The 21,835-nt window shown below is 48.2% G+C and overlaps 1 protein-coding gene across 1 annotated transcript in view; it reads left to right on the top strand.

Annotated features, from left to right (window-relative positions):
- The window catches only part of Urb1 (URB1 ribosome biogenesis homolog), a 63,485-nt gene that overhangs the window by 14,451 nt on the left and 27,199 nt on the right, over positions 1 to 21,835 (top strand). The window contains exons 8-22 of the mRNA XM_003467273.5: positions 949 to 1,073; positions 3,532 to 3,727; positions 5,092 to 5,229; positions 8,387 to 8,560; positions 9,269 to 9,398; positions 10,168 to 10,284; positions 11,354 to 11,466; positions 12,391 to 12,510; positions 13,874 to 13,990; positions 14,448 to 14,586; positions 15,238 to 15,408; positions 16,347 to 16,540; positions 18,109 to 18,327; positions 18,923 to 19,102; positions 20,385 to 21,240. Coding sequence (XP_003467321.1) covers positions 949 to 1,073; positions 3,532 to 3,727; positions 5,092 to 5,229; positions 8,387 to 8,560; positions 9,269 to 9,398; positions 10,168 to 10,284; positions 11,354 to 11,466; positions 12,391 to 12,510; positions 13,874 to 13,990; positions 14,448 to 14,586; positions 15,238 to 15,408; positions 16,347 to 16,540; positions 18,109 to 18,327; positions 18,923 to 19,102; positions 20,385 to 21,240 — 2,989 coding nt within the window. The remainder of the gene's footprint in view (positions 1 to 948; positions 1,074 to 3,531; positions 3,728 to 5,091; positions 5,230 to 8,386; positions 8,561 to 9,268; positions 9,399 to 10,167; positions 10,285 to 11,353; positions 11,467 to 12,390; positions 12,511 to 13,873; positions 13,991 to 14,447; positions 14,587 to 15,237; positions 15,409 to 16,346; positions 16,541 to 18,108; positions 18,328 to 18,922; positions 19,103 to 20,384; positions 21,241 to 21,835) is intronic.

Here is a 21,835-nt window from a genome sequence, read left to right on the forward strand (position 1 = left end):
ATTTGTAATGCTTCCTTGGCCTCTCAAGTAGCTGGACTTACAGGGATGTGCCATTATACCAGCTAAGTTTCGTATTTTTGCCTTAAGATTTTTGTTCTCATCTGAGAGTTACGATACTACACGGTTATGGTTTTCAGTAAGAAAGCTATTGCTCCCTCTAGTGAGTGATGATGACTTAAGTTTGTCTGCAGTGTGTGCCTGATACAGCATTATCGGCTTCTGCAATGCGCTCCTCCTCTCAAGCATGTTCTCCTTTTTCTTTCTCCATTCTTTTCACCTCTAGGTTTGGAGTTCCAGAGCTTGTTGCATTTACCTCAACATCCTGTCTAGGGGACCTTGCATATCCTCACCTACTGACATGGGTTGTTTACTTTGCAATAGTGTATTAGGGCTGAGTTAAAACAGTTGCTCCTGGACTGACTCAAGTCCAGTGTGCCTTTTGATTGCCCTCAGAGTGTTTCAGTGGGGCTTTGACCAACCTGGCGTGGGCGCGGGGCTTTGAACCACCCAGCGCAGGCGCAGCCTTTCTGCTAACTTCTGAGAAGCTCGCTTCTCCAGAGCCTGCTGTTTTCCTCCCTTTTATCTTAGTGGGTTGCCCAGGTCCTCTCATTTCAAACGTATTTCTGTGCGCTTTTCAATAGGAAGCCTGTGTGTGTAATAAAAACACTCTCAAACATGCAGTTTCATTCAAAAGAGCAGGACAAATGAAGTCATTTCAAAACTTTTAAAAATAAAGGTTTAAACTTGCCTCTCTTAACAGTATTCTTTTATCTTGATGCATGTGTCAGTTTGGGGTGGTGATTTTGTTTTTGGAATAATTCCAAGTGTTTGATTTAAAGTATTTTCTGAGTTGTCACTAGGTGGGTGATACTGTCCCATTTTTATGCTGTAGCTGTTACTAAGGTTTATGAACTTGGTATTCACTGAATTACTTTCCAACCCACATAGGTGTCTGCTGAAGAAGCAGGGAAAGCCATGGTGAGGGAGCTCGTTCATAACTTCCTGACTGATCTTTGTTGTTCGTTCAAGCATGGGATTAATTTTTATGATGCGTCTTTGGGTACTTTTGGCAGGTAAACTACAACTCTTGTTAATCCAAGTGTGTGTGTTCTCAAGTCATCATATACTGACTGTCCAGTGGAAACCAGCTATACAATAGACTTCTAGGTTAGAATTCACCTTAGAGGTGAGCAGTTGGACACCCCCTGTGTCCATTCCAACTCTTCAGCGGCAAAGGCCTTGGGTAGCAAAGATCCGTAGACTATGGTATGTCTCCCCTGGGGAGTCTCTGCCTGTGTCTGCTGAAAAAAGCTGGCATCAGTTAGGCCTGAGAAGGAGTCCCTATGTCACCTTCCCAGGCCCTGGCTTGGCCTGCAAAGTGGTCTGAGGTGAGCATCCCTGTTGCTCAGTTTTAGAGGAAGATGATGATCTCAGAGCAATCAAGACAGGGTTTACATTTGAATCTAGGAAATACAGTTCCAAAGCTGATAGTAACGTACTCTCAATGACAGGACTATAAATTGTATTTTTTGCTAGATGTAGTGATGCATAGCTGCAATCCTCCTGCCTCAGCCTCCAGGCTCTGGAGTGCTGGGATTACAGGCATGAGCCACCACACAGAGCTCAGTATGGTGTTTTATTGCAAGGATTTAGATAGTTTGATTTCTAGCTTCAGGCATTCAAGAAATGCTGATCCCTTCAGAATGGGTTAATGTGGAAATGCTGCCTCGGTATGATCTTTTGTTGGCGGTGGTGTTTTTATCCCCCCAGGGGTTACGTTTTTGTTTGTGAGTCAGGGTCTCACTGAATTCCCCAGATTGGGTTTAAATTTATGATCCTTCTATCTCAGACTGCCACAGTGCTGGGATTACAGGCGTATACTGCCACACCTGGTTTGCATGTGACTTCGAATTTATTCAGATTCTGAGACTATTCTGATTCACACTTAGTGTAGCCTTTTGCTCATCAGTAAGAACAAACTCATTTTCTTGCTAAGGTTGTTCTATCTAGTAAACACCTATAATCCTAGCTCTCAGGAAGCTGAGGCAGGAGGATCATTGAGAGTTCAAGACCAACCTGGGCTACAAAGTGAGCACAAGGCCAGCCTGAACTGCATTGGGAGACCCTGTCTCAAAAAGGAAAAAAAAAGTTCCATCGGACTTTTGTAATCATTACATTCTAATAGCCATGTGTAAAACACACATAATTTCCCCTTTTTAAAAGCAATCTTTTCTTTCCTTAACTAGGTCTGTGAAATGGATGATTACTTAATGAGCATATCACATTAATTTAGGGGTGTAGGTCTGTTTGGCATGAACTGTGGTTTTTCGTGAATATTTGAAACTATAGCAAGAAACAAATGTTTGTGCGCAGGGAAAAGGAAAGGAGTTGTGTTTGTAGACAGTAATGAGAAGTTTTGAGAAAGCTGAAACGTGTGGCTTCCCATGAGTCATGTGGCCCGCTGCATTTCATTCAAGTCCCTGAGCAGGTGTCACCACTTGAGACAGCCCTCCTAAAATACGCCCTGCACTCTCAGTGTCCCTTTTGCACAGTTCAGGCTTCTGACCACCTTGCATAAATGTTATTTTTATTTATTTGTTTGTTTATTTTTGCATGATCTGATTTGGTGGAAAGTAGTAAAAAAAGAGTGACCAATTTTGTCTTCTAAGGGTCTAGGAGGGTGCCTGCCACCTAGAAGGTACTTACTGAACATAAGGTGTTAGAGGACAGAATGAAGCAAACTTTTCTATAAAGGAGCGGAAATGGTTTTAAGCAGGTGGGCCATCTATCCATGAGCACGTAGAAGTGTCTGTAGACATAGACATCGGCTGTGACTGTGTTCCAATTATATGTATTTACAAACCTAAGTGGCAGGCCATGGTGTGGCATTCCCTGGTATAGATTAAGAGAGCAGGTTCTCAAACTCACACAACTGGACTCCAGTTGTAACTTCGCCCTGAGAGCTTAGCAGGTTTCCACCTTCTGTCTGCCTGTAAAATAGGTGCCTGCCTCAGAGAGGAGGGATGAGGTCACTGCCAGGAGCAGCAGGCCTGTGTTGCCCAGTACATCAGTATCCGTGCTATTCATTTTATTGATTCAAATAATTTGTGTGTATATCCTGGGGCTGTGAAGCAGGAGGATTGAAAATTCAAGCCCAGCCTGGGCCATTTAGCAACTTAGGGAGACCCTGTCTCAAAATAAAAAATACGGGGAGACGAGGTGGCTGTGGAGGTTAGAGAGGATAGCTTTCTTCCTGTTCTTTAAGTCAGGTTGAATTCCAGGGAGGGAAGAAACAAAGCAGAGGGAGACACGGCACAAAATGGAGACCTTTTCAGCCCCTTAGAAGTAGGGGATAGAAAGCAAAGTGCTCTGATAGAGTTCAAGACCCCACAGCTGCGGAAATACCTCACGTTGTGTCCTGGAGGAAATTTCCCCGTAGCCACTTCACCACTGTCCCTGAGAGAAACTCTAGGCCTCTGCTAGCTTGAATTTTCCCCACTAACACCTCCCTCTTGTCTCTGTCCCCACCAGAGGAGGCAACCTGACACTCTTGCACTTCTTGTTGGGTTTGAAAACCGCAGCTAATGATGAGCTGGTGGCTGAACTGGTGGTGAATATCCTAAAAGTGTGCCCAGACCTGCTGAGCAAGTACTTCAAGGAAGTGACGTTTTCCTTTCTTCCAAGAGTGAAGTCCGCTTGGTTAAACAATATCAAACTCCTTACCAAGGTACAAAACACAGAAGCCGTACCTAGAGTGCAAGGGGAGTGGAAGGGGTGAGGAAGGGCCGGCGCTGTGCTTCAGGAGCATCTGTGACAAAGGGTAGCGCAGGCGACATACTGTGCCTGACCTTGTTCTCTAAGTGGACTCACTGAGCTGGACTTTAAGAGTTTTATTCCTTCCACATATTTTGGACTGATTGAAATGTTTGAATTGTAGGATGCTTTTTAAAGATTGGCTTTGTATCCTTAGAACATGGTGACATAAGCTGTGATATATTACGATGGGTCTGTTTGCTTAAGTAGATGTGTTTTCATTTCCTTTCAGCCTTAGACTTCAACATTTCCCTTATCTACCTATGGAGGTGCAGGTTTAAATTCTTACTCAAAATACTTGAGACTGGGACAAAGGGTTTCAGGTTCAGTTTCAGGGGCTTTTAGGTTTTAGAATATTTGTGTAGGTTTTTTTGATACTTGCATAGGTTTTATTGGGTGAGCCTTTCTAATCCAAAAATGCATAATCTGAAGTCCAAGAACACTTCACGTATGAAATTTAATGAGTATCATATCCTTTTGGTACTCAAAAAGCTTTAAGTTGCAGATTTTGGGATTGGGGATGCTCAGCCTATAGTTACTATAAATTCTTTGGCAGTAGTGTTTGGCTCAATTAAGCTTTTTCTCCCTCTGATTTATGGCCTGCCAAGCGTGCATGTGAAATGCCTAGGATTGTTTCCTTGTGCCTCAGTCTTGGCGTGGCATGATTGGTAAAATTAGCTTTTATCCACATATTCTCAGGATTCTCAAGTGCCTACATGTGCAGGCCCCAGCTGATCTCCACTTGAGAAAGAAGGATGCCCTGCCCCTTGCTTGGAGGGCCCTATGACCAGCACCCTTAGGGGAGTGGCTCTGGAGCTGTCCTCCCCAATTCTGGGGAGGGGCAAATGTGTGGTATTTGCAACTCAGCTGTGGTCCTTACTTGGCTGCTCATTAGCCTTGTGGTCCAAAGGAAGTAACTTAACCTCACTGAGGTCCAGACTTGCCCTCCACAAACTATTTTTAAATAATCAAGTGTTCCTACCCCAGAGTAGCATTTTACTTCAAAAAGATGGTAGATTTTGTCAAGTGTAGGTGTTGTGGGTGAGTGATACCCTTTTTTCTAGCACAGTTCTGGCAGTGATTTGTCTAGGCTAAGTTGTACATTGGAGGTCACTATTCTGATGGTGGCCAAACCAGCAACCTGACTTATCTTTAACAAGTCTGATCTTGTCCCTGCAGTGAATGACTCTTACCATTATAGAATTATTTAATTGGAATGGCTTCACTGTTGCATATCTGTTTCTAACACCAACTAAACGGCTTTTCTCCTTTTCCTAGATCTATGAGGCCCAACCAGAGATTTCCCAGGCATTTCAGACCAAAGAATTTATCCCTTTGCCACGACTCCTGGCGATGGTGATGGTGACCACGGTGCCCCTGGTGTGCAATAAGATCATGTTCACTCAAGCATTAAATGTAAGGTCATGGTGGCCCTACTTCTGGAACTTCTGTGGAACCCTCAGGCTGAGAGTTTCGGCCTGGCGGTGTTGGATTGCTTTGTCAGGGAATCTCTGAGGCTCCCAAGAAAGTGACAGATGCCCTCACTTGGGCCAAAGACCTTGAGTAGGAGCCAATTCCCTCTGGGGACAAGTGGTGTCACACCTTGTCCACTCTAGTGTGTGGCAGGGATAGCTTGATCTCTCCATGCCTCTTTACTCCTGATTGGGAGGAATGGAAGTATGTTAGAGTCAGAAGAAGGGAAATCCTTTTAGTAAAATACTTAGAATTTCTGGACAGGGTAGATTGAAAATTATCAAAAAATCGTTCTTCTTAATTGTGCTTGTGATTGAATGTGAAGTATGGCACATGTTAGGCAGATCTGCCATTAGGTACATTCCCAGCTGTGGCTGTGGCTGTGGCTGGACGTAGCCTTTGGACCACAAGGCTAATAAAGGATTTCCTTTATTTTTTGTCCAGATGAATGGTTTTAAGATTTCTGGGGACTATTTACTTTGGGAACTAGTTGTTTGCATCCATTTTTGGAGAACATATTCATGGAAAAGAATTGAGAGACTTTAATTTTAATTTATTTATATGGTCCCAGGTCCTATCAGAAGCCAAGCATTGAGGGGTTTTCATCTTTTACCTTGGCATTGTGGGCTCAGGCGACTGGCTGTGGGCGCATAGCCCACCTGGGTTCTGGGCCTGCCAGCCCCTTTAAGCCCAGTAGCCTGCCACTTTCCCAGGAAGATGAGGCTTTCAGAGAGGTGTCTCAACCTCCGGACAGGCTGGGTTATGTGACATAGGTAGGACAGGGTCTACGTGGTGTGTGGCGTAGACATGAGTTGGTCCTGTGGTGATGGGTGCAGTCACTAAGGTGGTATCAACTCCTGAGACTGCAGTGGAATTCTTTGATACCTGTCCAGGGTTTGTGCTGAGGCTGGGCGGTGAGTGAGGAAGAGAAAAGAAGAGGCCTGTGTGGGACTCGGCAGAAAGATCTTTTGTTCTGTTTGCCAGATCATCATACGCAAAATTAGGACGCAGCTAACTACCCATCTGTTTTGTGGGAGACATTCGTATTTCCCAGGAGGCCTGCAGAAAGGAGTTGAAAGGAATACGTCAGCTGCGCCTCCTTTGAAGGCTACGCTTACTTGCTCCTTAGGCTGGCGGTATGAGAGATGAAAGGCTGGCCTCTCTCCTGTCTCAGTGTGGTCTGTGCACTCTCCTGGAAGGACAGTCCATCTTCTGGACAGAGTAGCTTGGATGAGACAGGCCTGGCTCCTTCCCCTCTGTGGCTGCTGTCCTTTGCAGGCCAGGAGCCGTCCAGCCACAGCCTAGTCCGCTGTCCCCACATGCCCTTGTGGAGAGCCGAGACTGTTTTCATATTCATGGGATCAGTGGGGGAGAAATTCTAGAGGCTGCAATTATGAGGGGTTTTTTTCTTTTGTTCCTTATAGTGTTGATTGAAGAACTTGTAACATCACATGTTTTAAATCAGAAAAAGAGCCAGTTTATTTTAGAAATGAGATGTTAGCAGGATTTAGAAGCAGGTCATGGCGCTCCTGTGCTCGCAGCCCACTGGTGTCACATGAACTTTTGTTGGGGGCCTGCTTTTGAAAGCATTATGTGTTAGAGCCGTTGTTGGCCTAAGCATTTCCTGTGTTCTGCTTAGGTACCCGGCATCCCCATGAAGTAAAATAGCAGCCAGCTGGAATGCTGGGCACTGGGCTGTCATGACTATGAAACCAGAGCCAGAGTCCTGTTTGTTTCCCCCTCACTGTAAATGCCCAGTGCCACAGCCAGGGTGCCCCGGGATTTAGCCTTGTGGGCTTGCCTGGGGGTCGTGTGAAGATGCACACTCTGCTTCTAAACAAGGACCTGGGACTCTGCATTTCTTCCCTGTACTCTGGCACTGCTGATAGTCCAGGAATGAATTGCCTCTGGCCATGGCCTGAGCTCTTCCCTAGTTTGTTCCTAGTGCAGAGTCTTGAACCTTACTCAGTCTGTAGTCAGTGAGGACTTGGAAGACCATCCTAGCATTTACCTAAATAGGAGGGAAGTATGTATGTCCCAGGCCTGTGATGAGTTGCTTCTTTCTTTTCTTTTCTTTCTCTCTCTCTCTTTTTTTTTTTTTTTTTTTTTTTTTTTGAGACAGGGCCTTACTATGAAGTTCAGGCTGGTCTAGAACTCACTCTGTAACCCAGGTTGGTCTCAAACTCACTATGATACTCCTGCCTCAACCTCCCAAGTTATAGGTGTGTGCCACCACACCTGGCTGAGTTGCTTCTTCTATTAGTTCATTTTCTGTTACTGTGACAAAATGCCCAAAGCTGGGTATGTATGAAGAGAGTTTTATTTGGCTAACAGTTTTGGAACCTGGAAGTCCAAGACTGGGCAGCCTCATCCTCTCTGAGGATGGCACAACATGGTGGATGGGCAGAAAAGGACATAGCTTAGCACACAGGAGACCACGTAGTGATTTAGGAAGCCACAGGCCAGGGAAGGGCCAGTCACGTTCCCTTTACATCTACCTCTCTGCTAAGAGCTAGCAGAGTCCCCTGAGAACTACATGAATCCCTCCTGAGGATGGCCCACCCTGTGCTCTAGGCACCTCCTGCTCAGCCGCCTCTCCTACAGATTCCACTTCTTTGTAGAACCGCCACACTGGGGCTAAGTTGCTGTCACAGGAAACCTGGGGAGATGGGCCACACAAAATGCAGCTGTTGCTTACTGACCTGGGGGAGCTCTCTGTACTGAGGGACCTGCTATGTTTTCTTGCTGTCTCTTCACCCAACGCTGAGTGTTAAAGGTGGCGTGCCTGTGTTTAGGGGTGAGTTGTGGTGATTAACAGAGCTCTTGCTCCTGTTAATCCAAATGATCCATGTTAGTGGTGTGGCTGGTTGTCAGAGAAGGCTGTGGAAAAGGAAACCACTGGCAGACTCCATCTTTCCTAACTGCTTTTCTGGCAGCAGCTGAGCTCAGACATGGAGGACATCTAGGTGGGCAAAGTCCCTGGGGTCAGTTCTTGTCACACTGTAGAATCCAGCATGGCTAGAGATGGAGCAAGAACCAGTGCAGAGCTTGAGACCTCTGTCTGCCTACATACATTTGTGGATTTAACTGTTCTTCCCAGCTGGACAGCACGTCGGTGAGACACACAGCTCTGTCCCTCATTTCCTTCATTTTGAAGAGAGCATTGAAAACTGTTGACCACTGCTTAAATAAAGAATCCTGGCAAGAATCAGGCGTGTACACAGCGTCGGTGATGGAAGAATTTGTGCAGCTCTTCCGAGAGGCACTGAGCAAGGTGGGCTTTCCCTGCCCCCAAGCACAGTAGGGAGAAGGGGCCTTCTTGGGAGAGCATGGGTGGGACCCAAGTGCCACCATGTTGGAGAGGCCAGCAGGCAGTTGTGGCATGGCACTGAAGATCAGCAGTAAAACTGCCACACAAGTGTCACGCTTGGAGTGCAGTCCCAAAGTCTTTGAGCAAGCTAAGAAATGAGACAGGGTACCTGCTGTCCACTGGGGACTGGCAGAGTTCTGACTTGGTGAGATCTCCTGTCTTCCTCTGGAACATGGCACTGACTGTGCTGTGGTCCAAGTGAAGGGGCTGGGTGACCTGGGAGACCCGCTTTCTCAGAGCTCCCCCTTTTCTTTGGAGGCTGATTATGCCCGGACCACGTAAGGCAGGTTCTCCATGCTGGCCCTGTGGAGGTGTTACTTTGACTCAGGGGAAGAAGTCTTCAGGGCTTTGATGTTACCGTCGGACCTGTTTACCCAGTCTTTGGCATGCAGAACAGAGCTTACAGTGAATGTGTGCCTATTCTCTCTATACCCTTTTGTTTCGTGTCCTGCACACTCAGTGCTCATGTAATTCACACTCGTGCACGCTCACATATCTGTGCCTCCCACTCTGGGTTTCGCTTCCTCTTACTGTGTTCAATTCATTCATTTCTCTTTGTTGTTTAATACAACTGATTTTTTTTTTTTTTTTTTGCTTCTTTTTTCCCTTTAGGTTTTGCCAGATCTGAATACTGTTGTGTGGGTCTGGCAGTCACTTAAAAAGCAAGAGATGAAAGAAGATGATGAGAAAGGAAAGAAGAGAGGTGACGGGACTCCAGCTGCCTGCAGGGCTCTCCAGTGTGGTGAGGGCTTGGGCCTCTGGTATTTCACAGGGATGGAGCAGACAGGGAACGTGCAGTGGCTCCTAGCCAGAGGGTCCACGGCTGTACCCCACATTCTTTTCTCCTTGGGGGAAGAAGGAGAATTGTAGATTGAACTTAAACATCCACTAGAAATGTACCCAGGCTTTATGCAAGTGCTGTGTCTCTCTGCAGACTTGAGTGCTGGGTTCTGTCTGCTCCGTCCTTTATTTTTTATTTTTGTTTTTATTTTTTGCTCTGTCCTTTAAATAGGTGACAGGGTGGGAAACTCTTTCTTGCTCTGTGATAGATGTGGGCTATTCAGTGCCTTTCATATTAAAAAGCATTGACTTAGATCTTGTCGTTGGCCAGGTAGTGGGCTTTGTAGCCTGAATCTAGACCCTCTAAGCCTTCTGGCAACCCTACGAGAAAATCCCCTTGCTCAGATGAGGACTTGAAAACACAGAGATGAGGGCTGGGGGTTTAGTTCAGAGGCATAAGTGCCTGCTTAGCAAATGGGAGGTCGTGAGTTCAATCCCTGGTACCCCCCCAAAAAAGAAAAGACAGAGTAGCCTCAACCTGTCCAAGACCATCACAGCCAAGTGGGCCAGAAGCTGGGCTCTTGGACAGCACTATGTGAGTTTTTACATCTAGTTACTGCCTGTAGCTTCACTGTGCAGCATTCGGTTGAGTGCAGTGTGGCTTGGCTGTTTCCTCGAGCAAGATCCCAAAACAAATTGTTTCCCAATTGAAACTATTTTCTTCGTTGCAGATGATGCAGAAACTATTCTTCTGAGAGCCGTTTTGCTCCAGGTCATATGCCTCTACCAGAAAGCAGTCCCCCATGTGGTCATGCAGTACAACTTTGACTTCAGCAAGCTCCTGAAAGGTGAGTCTCAAGGTGGCAGATGAACACTTAGGTGCTGAGGGACCGCGAGGCTGTGGTTACCTTGCTGGGGTAATTGTGATCTTATAATTTTATTGGACCTGTACTTTTTAGTTGCTGGCCTTCTCTAAGTGAGTTCAGGTGAGCACTGAGCATAAGCCCTAAGAGTGGGGAAAGTGGAAGCCAGTCAGCCCCAATGACCTGCCATGGACAGTCTACAGATTGGATCATGCATGTGTACTCTAAAGCTGTCTTCTCAGGGAACAGGTGCAGAGATTGAGGCAGGAGAGTTCCATGGAAGGGACATCCCATCCCATCGTGCAGAGGTGCATGCATCCCATCGTATTTTTTTCCAATGAGTCCGACTCAAACCACATCTCATAAAAGTAACATTAAGCTTCCCTGGTCATGGATCCTTGATGGTCAGGTTTACTTCATAAAAATGGACTTTATAATCAGTCCTATAGAAGAAGACTTACAAAAATACCATTCTTGGAATTTATATAAGCTACAGAGATAATCCCTTTCAAGAGCTGTAATTTTAATTGTTTGAATGTGCAAGGTTATCTTTGCCATGGGGGTATGAAATGTACTAGATTGTGGCCATTTGGGACTTACTGATGTATCCTCTTGCACAAAGGAGACACCTAGACACTGAGTTAGAAGACAGGGACCCAGTCTGACCAGTCAGTGGCCAGAATTACTTGTCCACAGAACATTTGCATGTGGACATCAAGGTCTGTGTCCCACACAAGAGACTGTATCCATGAGGGACCACACTTGGAGGCAGGCAGCGTGGTATGGCAATGTCTGTGGTAGCATGAGCTTAGCATGGGTCAGGTGATGAGGAGCCTGCTTTGGCAGCGAAGGATCTGGATGGCCCTGGGGTGGGACAGGGTGTCGAGAGAGACAGGCTTGCACAGCCTGGTTGAGGCAACCAGGTCAGGCAACAGACCCATATCCTTTTAGCTTTCTAGATGTGGGTTTCTGTCTCTGGCCCTTTGGTCAGGCAGTATTTGCTGGGCACCCACTCCTGGGTGACTTTGTCAGTTTGCCTCCCTTGTGTCTGCAGGCATCATCTCTGAGCAGAGCCTTGGCCAGGAGGCCCCTCCCATCCTGCAGCACCACATGCTGAAGGTGGCCCTGGAGCTGCCTGCCAACAAGTTCTTGTGGTTGAAGGCACAGGTACAAAGCAGAGAGCTCCAGTCTTCTGCCGCTAGCTAACCTGCTGGGATTGTTGGCTTTTTATCTTGACTCTTATATTCTTCTTGTATTTTAAGATGTTTGTGAAAATAAAATACTCTTTCTTGTTTGTCCTTATCCTGGAAGAGCCTCAGACAGAGGTGGAAATAAACTCCAAGCCAGCAGAGGGCTATGTCTGGTGGAAGGTTAGCTGACATTGCTAGCCCTATGTGTGTCTACAACAGCATCCTCTTGGACTCTTTAGAGAACATGTTGCCCTTGTAGGAAGTCAGCATGTAGCAGATCTTTGCCTGTGTCCTTATGCCATGCCCCAGTGCTGTGTCACTCTTGTACCATGAGGGAAAATGATCAAACAAGTATGCCTTGACTGGGTGTGCTTCTCATTTCTCAGAGTATGTTTTTTTAAGAAATTAGGTCTTATTCTCATATAGAATCCAGAATGTGGGAATGGAAGTTGACCTTTTTACATGTGATACTTCTAGAAAGGTCTAAGCAAGCGATGGTCCTGGAGTCTGTGTGTGTTACCTCTGAATCCTTTGTCTAAGATTCCCTGCATCAGAGTTGAGGATAGCTCATCTTGAGGACTTAGCAGGTGCTGGACTGGACACATGAAGAGGGCTGCCTGTGCTTACTGCTGGAACTGGCTGTCGTATAACTACAGCAAGGTTGGGGGCTTTTGAGTGGCCTGATTTCTGCCACTCCTTGTGTGTGCACATATAGTTTTTCCACTGAATGTCGTTAAGAAATGAGGTGAGGACCTGGCAGTGTATTGGGCTTGTTGTCACCTGTCTGCTCAGCAAGTCATGGCTTTCGTTATTTTTTTATAATATGTTACTGAAATTATACATATATAAATAATTACAAATAATTTTATATTAAAAATATGTAATAACATTCACACTCTAGGAAGGCCCAGATGCAGAAATTATTGGAGGAGAAAGATCTGTGTTCTACTTACTGATGAAAATGTTTGTGACCAGTAGCCATTTACAGCTCAAGTCGTCCACCAAACTTCTGATCATGAAGGTGAGCATTTCCTCTGAATCGATTCTAAAAGGCATTTGCACAGGTTTTCCTAACACAAGGAACTTTGTAAATGCTTATTGAATTCAGGCTGCATCAGTAGTATTGCAAATTATAATCAGAAGGTTTTATAGTAATTTTTAGTGTGTCTTAAATTTAGACAGATTGGGGCTGGGGATTTAGCTCAGCGGCATAAGCACCTGCCTTGTAAGCAGGTAGTCATGAGTTTGATCCCTGGTACCGGTAAAAAGGAAAAGACCAAGAAAAAAAAAAATTAGATTACACCATGAAGTGGCTAAAAACATCAGCTTTCAAATCTAATTCTTGGATTTAAATCCTGGTTCTTCTCTCTTCTGGGTGGCTTAGGACAAATGACTGGTCTCTCCTGACTTAATTTTCCCATGGAGAGTGGAGGTGACAAGACCGCAGGGTGGCAGAGGAGGCTGGATGTAATAAAGAGGCGGCTCATGCTTGGTCCACCAAGGCACAGTGAATAGTGCATTCTGCCCCCTTGATCCAGCGAATGGCTGTGCATCTTTCCTCTGAGCCACACTCTGGGGTGTTCAGCCTTTTTCACCACGTCCATCCCCCAGCACAGGTGGGGTCAAGGTCAGTTCAGGGAGAATGGGACTTTGTTCACCTCTTCCTTAACTCGGTTCTCACCTTTCCAGAGCTGCAGCAGGTCTGGCTGTGGGCAATTCATTTTTCTTTTCTGTTGTACAGTCAACATTTGGAGTATGGGGTGCTACCGAAATCACATTCACTGTTTCTTGGGTGTGAGCACTTGACCCTTCGCCCAGATGAAGGGCAGGCGATCTCAATGTGAGACCATGAGGGGGTGAGCGTTTGCCTCCAGGCTGCCTTTCCTTACAGGAGTGTGGGCGGAACCTGGTGCCAGCCACACGTTGTCGTGACAGCCAAGCACAAATAGATGGAATGGACATGGCAGAGTGCTTCTTTGGAATACACTGTTGCAGGGCTCTGTGCCATGAGGCCACTGATGCCCTAAGTGTCAGTCATCAGGCCATTAGGGAATGTCACTGTTACTCAGCACTATAGATCAGAGCCTGCCTAATACCAAGTTTGTTCTGGTAGAAATAGGGTGCTGCTTGCCCTCAAGGTGGCTCCTGACCTTGGAGAACTTCCTACAACCTGGAGGTTGAGTGGCTGAGCAGAGTGAGGCTGTGCACATTCTTTGTGAAAATCCACATTGAAAGCCAGCCCTCTGGAAAAGGAATCAGCAGCAGCTAGACAAAGAGTTGCATTGTGTTTAAAGCTGCAAGTGGCTGGTGCAACGTGAAGCCGCTGCAGTTTCCACAGAAAGCAGGTTCGGTGCTGACCTTTGCACTGCGTCTGCTCACTGCAGATTCTGCGGGACACGGGTGTGTTTGAGTATACCTGGAAGGAACTGGAGCTCTGGTTGGAGCACCTGGATAACACTTCAGAAGGCAGCAGAGAGACGGTGATTCAGTTCCTGGAACGTGTAAGCACAGATTTCCATGTAAAGCAGCATGTCCAAGGATGATTACACGCAGTGGCTCTGCATGTCATTAAGGCGTTTTTGACGCAGCGATGCCAGAGGGGCTTTTGCCCTGGCTTACTTCCTAATCCTGCTGCAATTCCAGAATCCACTTAGCATTAGAATCCAAACCATAGGAATATGTTGCTGCATGCTTTTTAATTTTCTTTTGGGAATTTGTTTTTGCACGATGGAGTGGGATACATTAAAAGCTGTGTTAAAAGCAGTAGTCTACTAAAAGGAAATAATTTTTTAAATTGTGCAACAAAAAGTTAAAGAGGAAGATATCTTTGCAGTAATATTACTGTTATTAAGGATAGCTAACATTTTAGTACTTCCCTTGACAGTGACCAGTGACCTGTCCCTTTTCATTTCACTTGTAACCATGTAAATGTTTTCCACTTGACTATCGGATGTCCAGGTTTTACTGACACTGGTGGCGAATCCCTATACGTACACAGACAAGGCATCTGACTTTGTCCAAGAAGCCAGCACTCTGCAGGCCACCATGAGCAGGCAAGACACGGATGACACCAGCATTCCCATCTCTCACATCGACGGTAGGCTCCACTCCTTTCTGTGCTGCCACTTAGCAAGTTAGACACAGGGAACAGGAGTGACACTGATGCCTTAGGCAAAATGCAGACACCTCATTTCTTTGTGTCTAGGTCAGCCTATTGTAGAATGTTCCTCTGTGTTACAAAAAATGTGCATAAAATTTACTCTGGGTTATTCGAACTTGGTAGCATTTGTTGTGTGTTAGGTGTTTTGTAAACTTTTTACAGAGGTAATCATTTGTAAACTTTGTAAATCTCATAAACAGCTCTGAAAGAGGAAGGTATTACTGTCCATGTGTTCAAGGCACACAGAGGTTAAAAACTCACACAGCTACTGTGTATAACTACACAACAAAGTCAAGATTTAAAGCTAGACGCTGTGCTTCCACCTTCTCAGATCTTAGCTTGTTTATCTGCATATCCAGGTTAAAGCTGAAAGACTACTGATGTTCTGCATTTTGTCAGAGATTACAAAGATACCTTCATCTATTCAGCATCAGACCGTGTCAAACATTTTACCCCAAGAGAAGTTCAGATTTGTTTTATTCTCTTTGGTGCAAATATTCTCTCCTTCCTCCTTCACCTGGGGGTGATGGCAGTCGAGTCCTTTGGTGTCGTTTGTCAGAGTGGGACTGGACTCTTCCTCTGTGGCAGATGTGCTGGACATGGTGGACGTCCTGGTGGAGGGGAGCGAAGGCCTGGACGAGGAGATTGGGTTCCTGCTGAATGAAGATATGATCCTGCTCACGTTCCCATTCAGTGCTGTGGTCCCTGCAGCCCTGGAAGCCAGGAACAAGTTGCTCCTTGGGACAGAGAATGAAGCAGGTACCTGTGCACAGTCAGGATGTCCCAGCTGTGTCAGGCCATCTGGACCTCTTCAGTCTGTTCTTGACATGTTGATGCTAAGGATGATTCTTTCATACTTGCTGAATTTTCCAGGCAGCTTAGTCCTGGATGCACTCACAGGCTGCGGTGGTGTGGCTAGGAGGGCGAAGGCTCTCTGCTCCCACTTGGCGTGGTCTGACACATACATACAGGAGGTAGATGCCTTCTGACTTTGCCATGGTCTTGTGCAGGCCAGGTTGCCCTTCCAGGTGGCTGTCATTCAGAATGTGGCTTGGTCTCCAGGCTGCTCCTGTCATATTGCCTGGCCATCTTTCTGTGTCACTTGCAACCTCTACTGTGGCAGAGGAAGAGAGTGGACAATCAAGCAGGATATGTCATGGTCTGGAAGAGACAAACCCAGGCATATGGTCCTATTGCCTTTGCCAGAGAGAGCTCGTGTGCCAGGGCAGAAGGGAGGCATTTGCAAACACTCAGCAAGATCTGGATCCAGGTGGCTTTGTCTTTGCCTTTTATATGCCTTGTCTCATTGATACCGACTGTGTGCTGTTTCATAAATGGAGCCTAACATAATCTCAGCTGCTTGGGAGGCTGAGATAGGAGGATTGCAAATTCAAGGCCAGCCTGAGTAATTTTCAAGCTAATGAGAACTTGTCTCTAAAAAGGGCTGAGGGTTCAGTTCAGTGGTACAGTATCCTTGGGTTTGATCTCTAGTACCGTGGTAAACTAAAATGAGTATAGTACCGTGGAACCTAGGATGGTGTGCGGTAGGACCCGCCTTCCCACATGGGCCTGCAGCCCTTTGTGGAGGTGACGTGAATTTCTCCATCTCCCATGCATGTGGAAGGAGGCAGTGCTGGTGGATCACAGACGGGATTTCTAGCGGGCTTCTTCACACACACACATGCTGTCCTCTGCAGGGGAAAGCATCGTGGTCTACCTGACAGCAGTGCTGACCGACCTCCTCCACACCCAGAGGGACCCCTTGGCTCTGTGTCTTCTGCTCCAGGCTTACGACAAGTTTGAGCCTCCTGGCCCGCCTTGCTCCTGGCAGCTGTCTCGGTTTAACAGCTACTACAGCCTCTGGATCCCGGAGCAAGCCCGAGAGGCCTGGGTGAGCCACAACCGCAACCACTCCTGCAGCACTTCCCTCCCATGGGCTGTAGCTGGCCTGCCATGTGTGGCCAGAATGCCTTGTGGCTTGCAGGGAGCTCTTTCTTATCTTTAGATTTCCACTGTGTAGGAGAGGAAGCTAAGTTGTATTACCACTGCTCAGCTAAACATGGAGGAGTCGATGATACTGCAAAATTAAATTTCCACTGTATTGAAAATTGGCTGGTGACTCTTTCAGCTGCAGTCAAAAGCCTGTTTTTTTTCTTTTCCCATTTCGAGTGGTTTATGATGCCTGCCTCACAGCTCTCCCTTCAGACCTTGGCATGTGCCTAGACTTAGGTGCTCAGCTCCCAGCAGGCTCCCTTTGGCTTAAGCTGACACAGTACAGGGCAGAGGACTTGTCTTTTGGTGAGGACTACATTCTGGTAGTGGGCTTCGGGCTACAGTTAAGAGTACTTTTCAAAACTATGGGGTGGGAAAGAGCTTTGCTGTGGGCATTTTTGTGAATCCATTCAATTTCTGCCTTACTCGAGAAAGCAGAGAGCCTCGCAGTGATGGCAGACCTTGCAGAGCTTTCAGTGACAACAGCTGACTGCTGCACGTGTGGCATAGGGTGGCCAGCACTGGCCTTTGTGATTGGGAGCAGCGCTGGTGGCATGTTCTGTCGAGTGGGCCCCACACTAAATGTACTTCGTGTATTTTGAGCCCCTTAATCCTCATAACTCTGAGAAGTAAATCAGAACTACCCAGCCTTTACTCACATGAGGAAACCAAGGCACGGAGTGCTTCCCCCACCACTCAGTGGTGGAGCCAGACCTTAGTCCAGACGTCCGGCAGCAGAGCCCCAGCGTGTAACAGCTGTCGTCACCAGCAGGGCTTGGTGCAGCCAGCCAGTGGCCAGTGTTAAGGTTCGGGGAATCCAGCGCTGCCCACCTGGTGCTCAGGTGGCCTGGCCTCCCCGTTTGAGTGTATCACAGCATTGGCTCTCATCTACTGGGCCCAGCCCCCATTTCTGAACCAGTAGTTCTGGGGTGGGCTTTGAGAACCCCTGGTCAGGGCACACACAGCCTTGAGTGTAGCAGGTTCCAGAAGTTGGATGGAGTTGTGATAGTACAAGTCACATGGGGTAAATAAGGAAGACCTTTTGCAGTTATGTTAAAAGAAACTAGCAACTCTCATTTGAGGCAGAGTGGCTCCAGAGAGTTCTCTTCATTTGGCCCTCATTTGCCATCCTCCTGACGAGACGTTCTAGCAAAGCTCCTGGGGAGGCAGCTAGCTCATGACACAGGCTCCCCATGCCTGTGCCTACCCTGACTCCTGCTGTTAATCCCTGACACTGGGGCCCAAGGCAGGCTCTCGTCCCACCTCCTACGCAGGCCTGTCATGTTCTGTCAGCGCGGCATGCTAAGGGAAATTGGTGAGATGGGCTGTTTCAGGTAGGTGCTGTGCAGCCTACATCTTTTAGTCTTAGGCATGATTGCTGACCACTGCTGTGCACATCAGTTGAGGTCTCTTACAGCCTGTGCAGCATTTCCAGTCATGGTGATTGCGTCTTGCCGTCTCCCTCAGCCACTGCAGGCATCCAGCAACTGTACATCCCATGTACCCGCCTTGGCCTCCTGCTTCTCCGCTGTGCTGCAGACAGCATATGAGAGCCAGACGCTCAGAGACAAGCACATTCAAGAGCAGCTGCAGGCTGCAGTCCAGTGTCTCACCCTGCGCCAAGCCCTGTGTGCCACCAAGCAGGTGCTACTCTACCTCAGGAGCACCGTGGAGAACTTCCGCCAGGTCAGCACCGCTGCTTCAGCCTATGCTTTACCTCCAGAGCAGCCTTTTCTGAGCTGAGACAGGACTTCTCAGGAGCCTGGACTCGGGTCTCTACCATTCCTCCTGGAGCAGATGGGCAGAGGCAGCAGTGCTGTTCTCTCCAGACCAGTGTGTCCCTCAGCAATGACAGACAGGGACCTGCACACGCCTCAGTTTGTCATGAGGCCATTCACTGTCAGGGCAGGGCCCCTCCTGTAGTAGACTAGATTGGCAGCTCTGCCAGGCCTCCCTCCTAATGTAGTGTCTTCATTTGGTACTCATGGTAAGCTCTGCCCCGAAGTAGTTCTCAGGTCTTCAGGGCAGGTTTTGAAGTTAGCCTGTTCCCCTCATTTTGGCCCGAAGCCCATGCAGTGCATCCAGGTAAGGAAGACAACTCTCACTTGAGAGATGACTCCAGCTGACGAGTATTCACAAACAGCATATGAAAGAGTTGCCCTCTCCACTTGCCCCGCATATCTCCTCTTTGGTTGCCCGAGGGCATAATAGTTACTGTTCTTGTGCCTGTCAGCCCTTCTCTCTCTGCAGTCATGACACCTTGCTGCTTTCATCCTCACAGCTGGGCAGAAATGCAGGGCCTCCCCTCCTGCATCTCTTCCTGAATCTCCTCAGACACTTGGTTGTCCACTGTGAGCAGCTGGATACCCAGAATCAGCAGAAGTGCAAGGCTGCCCATGCTGAATCTGAACTCTTTTTAGACATGAAGTCTGTTGCCTCGCTGGAGTTGGCCAATGACCAGGTACCTCTGCCCCCTGCCATAGACAGCCCATTCGCCTTTTTTGGAAGACAAGTGTATTTTTAATCAGAAATATACTTTCACTATAAAGATACAGAAACTCTGAAAGCCACCTGAGACACACCCCACACCCACCCTGGCCATGCAGGACTCAGCCTAGGTGTTCATTGTTCCAGTTGCTCTTCCAAGTTGCTGGCCCCTCCAGGCCACTCCCCCACACCATGTGCCAGGAGCCTCAGGAAGCCAGTGTATCTGTTTCCTCTCCAGAAGCTCAGCCTGGGCTGACTCAGGGTGGGCCGTGGGAGGCTGTTGCCAATTCCCTTGCATGGAGAAAGCCTTTCTCTGCTAGTCTTGTACAGCAGGTCATCTCCCTGGGTCAGGTGCATATTTCTGTCAGTGTGCCCTGTGACTCCTCCTGGGTTCAGGCAACAAGTGTGTACCGTATCCCACCCTTTTTGAGACAGCCGTCGTTCTGCCTTCAGTCTCCCATTGACTTCCTGGTGGTCCGTGTGCTGGCTGGGCCAGCCACGTGACAGGCAGAGCAGTCCTGACAGTGTGTTTCTCTGTTTCTGACTGGCAGGGCTCTGCTGGGCAGGCTACTGGGCTCCTGCCTTTCAAGTTAAGTGAAATAAGAAAACTCATTCCTGTCCCTAGGGACTAAGGGGACTTCTTGGCTAGGACCCATGCTCAGCAAAGTTGTGGAGGATGACCAATTCCAGTTACTCTCTGGTCATCCAGCAATGCTCAGCACGTTCTAGCCAGGTGGCTGAACCAAAACTAGTCTCTTAGAGTCTCTTGAGGCCCCGTGCTTCTCTGAATGTGGAGACAAGAGTTCAAGAATGTGGCTGTTCACAGCAGTTTAATTCCTGTCACCTTTTTCAGACATGTGGTCTAAGCTATGACCCTGACCCTGTTGCTCCTCAACCAGATGGACAAGGGAGAGTAGATGGCCAGTCTTAATCGCATTTTGCTGTGTCTGGGTGGCCCTTGCCTTTGTTCCCTCCATGTTGTGTGGGAGAGCAGTTTGCCACACAGTAATTCTGTTCTAGCTGAATTCATCGAGCACATGCTTGTGACTGAGTGGTGCTGATCACACCCGGTGTAGCCTCTGCAGTTGCACAGGAGAAGTGACACACAGTGTGGCCATTGTACATTGTTGTCATGGGGTAGGTTAGGAGAGCCGTCTCCTGCTCTGTCTCACTGACAACAGCAAATGCGTACTGGTAGCTGCAGCGTCTCCCTGGCCCCCTGCCTCTCGTGATGTCTGTCACCATCCATCTTTCAGACGCTGGAGGAGGTGCTGGTGGCCATCCTGAGACACCCAACGCTGGAAGGCTGGTTTCTGGCCCTGGAACAACAAGCCCTGCCCCCACATACGCTCAGCCCCGTTCTTGTGAAGCTCTTGGCTGCTCAGTTCAGTGCAGGCGTCCTTCAGCTGCTGGTGGCCTGCGCCCCCATCCTCCGAAATATGGGGCAGCTGGGCCTTCTGGCCAGGTACTTGGAGGCCATCACGCAGAGTGTGTTGAGGGAGCTGCGAGCCAGAAGCACAGGCCGAGCTGCTTCTCCAGCCAAGAGCCTGCTACAGCTGGAGGCCCTGCGGGAGCTACACCCATACATGGAAGGTGCCCAGCTCCGAGAGCTCACGCTGGCTCTGCTGGCCCTGCCGGAGGCCCACCTGCAGACTCAGCCATCCGCTGAGGCCCCTGAGAGAGAGAGACAGTTAAGCATCCTTGGGAAGACCCTGGTGCAGCTGCTGGCCTGCAGCCCCCAGGACCGGCTACAGAGTGGCGAGCTTCTCTGGTCCTCCGAGTATGTGCGTGGCCTGGGCACTCTGCTCCCCATGTTGGCTGTGGATGAACTGGACACGGTGTTCCTCCACACCCTGCAGAGAGACCCCGTGCTGGCCCCCGTGGTTGCGGCTGATCTGCTCGACTACTGCCTGGCCTGGCAGACGCCGGCAGCCGTGGGCATCGCCACCCTGCTCCTCCAGCAGAGTTGTACTCACGTGCTATGGTTTGAGCAGTGGTGCAGCCGGGCTGGTGCAGGGCACAGGCTGCAGAAGGAGCTGGACAACTTCCTGCCCCTCATCCACGTGTACCTCCAGCACAGGCCACAGTGGCACTTCTCATGTCCGGCAGGAGGTATGGGTGTGGGCAACACTGGGAGCTTTAGGTCGAGGGCTGAGGAGGGGAACTGCATGTCCATTCTCAAACCCTGCTGCTTTGTGCCCTGGGTGTGGCTTACTTCTCCAGCACCAGACCTCTGGAGACTGGGAAAGGCTGAGGAAGCCTCAACACACTCCTGTCTCGTAGGCTCCCTGGTCCCCATCAGTTCTTGTTTATTCCTATGTGAAACAGGAGCAGGAATGGGCAATACTGGGCTTGGGTCTTGTTAAGTTGCAGGATCATTCAAAGCTAAGCTGTCCCTTGTCTTGTCACACTTTTCCCCACCTTCAGGGAACATGGTGCCACATGACAGAGTACAGATCCAGTTTTTTGATCTTTCCCTGCTGGGTTTCAGATCTGACTTAACTCTTTTTTTTTTTTTTTGGTACCGTGGATCAAACTCACAGCCTCATGCTTGCCAGGAAACTGTGGCCTAGCCCTTGACTTAACTTTTTGATGACTCTAAAATTTAATTTTTTGGCAGAGGAGGGCCCTAGAGATTAAACCCAGGGCTTCACGCTGAGCTGTGTCCCTATTCCTTTTCTCTTTCTTTTAAGACAAAGTCTTACTA

The sequence above is a fragment of the Cavia porcellus genome, unplaced genomic scaffold, assembly GCF_034190915.1.
Source record: "Cavia porcellus strain 051 isolate PalLab524CR breed Dunkin Hartley unplaced genomic scaffold, mCavPor4.1 scaffold_7, whole genome shotgun sequence".
Lineage (NCBI taxonomy): Eukaryota > Metazoa > Chordata > Mammalia > Rodentia > Caviidae > Cavia > Cavia porcellus.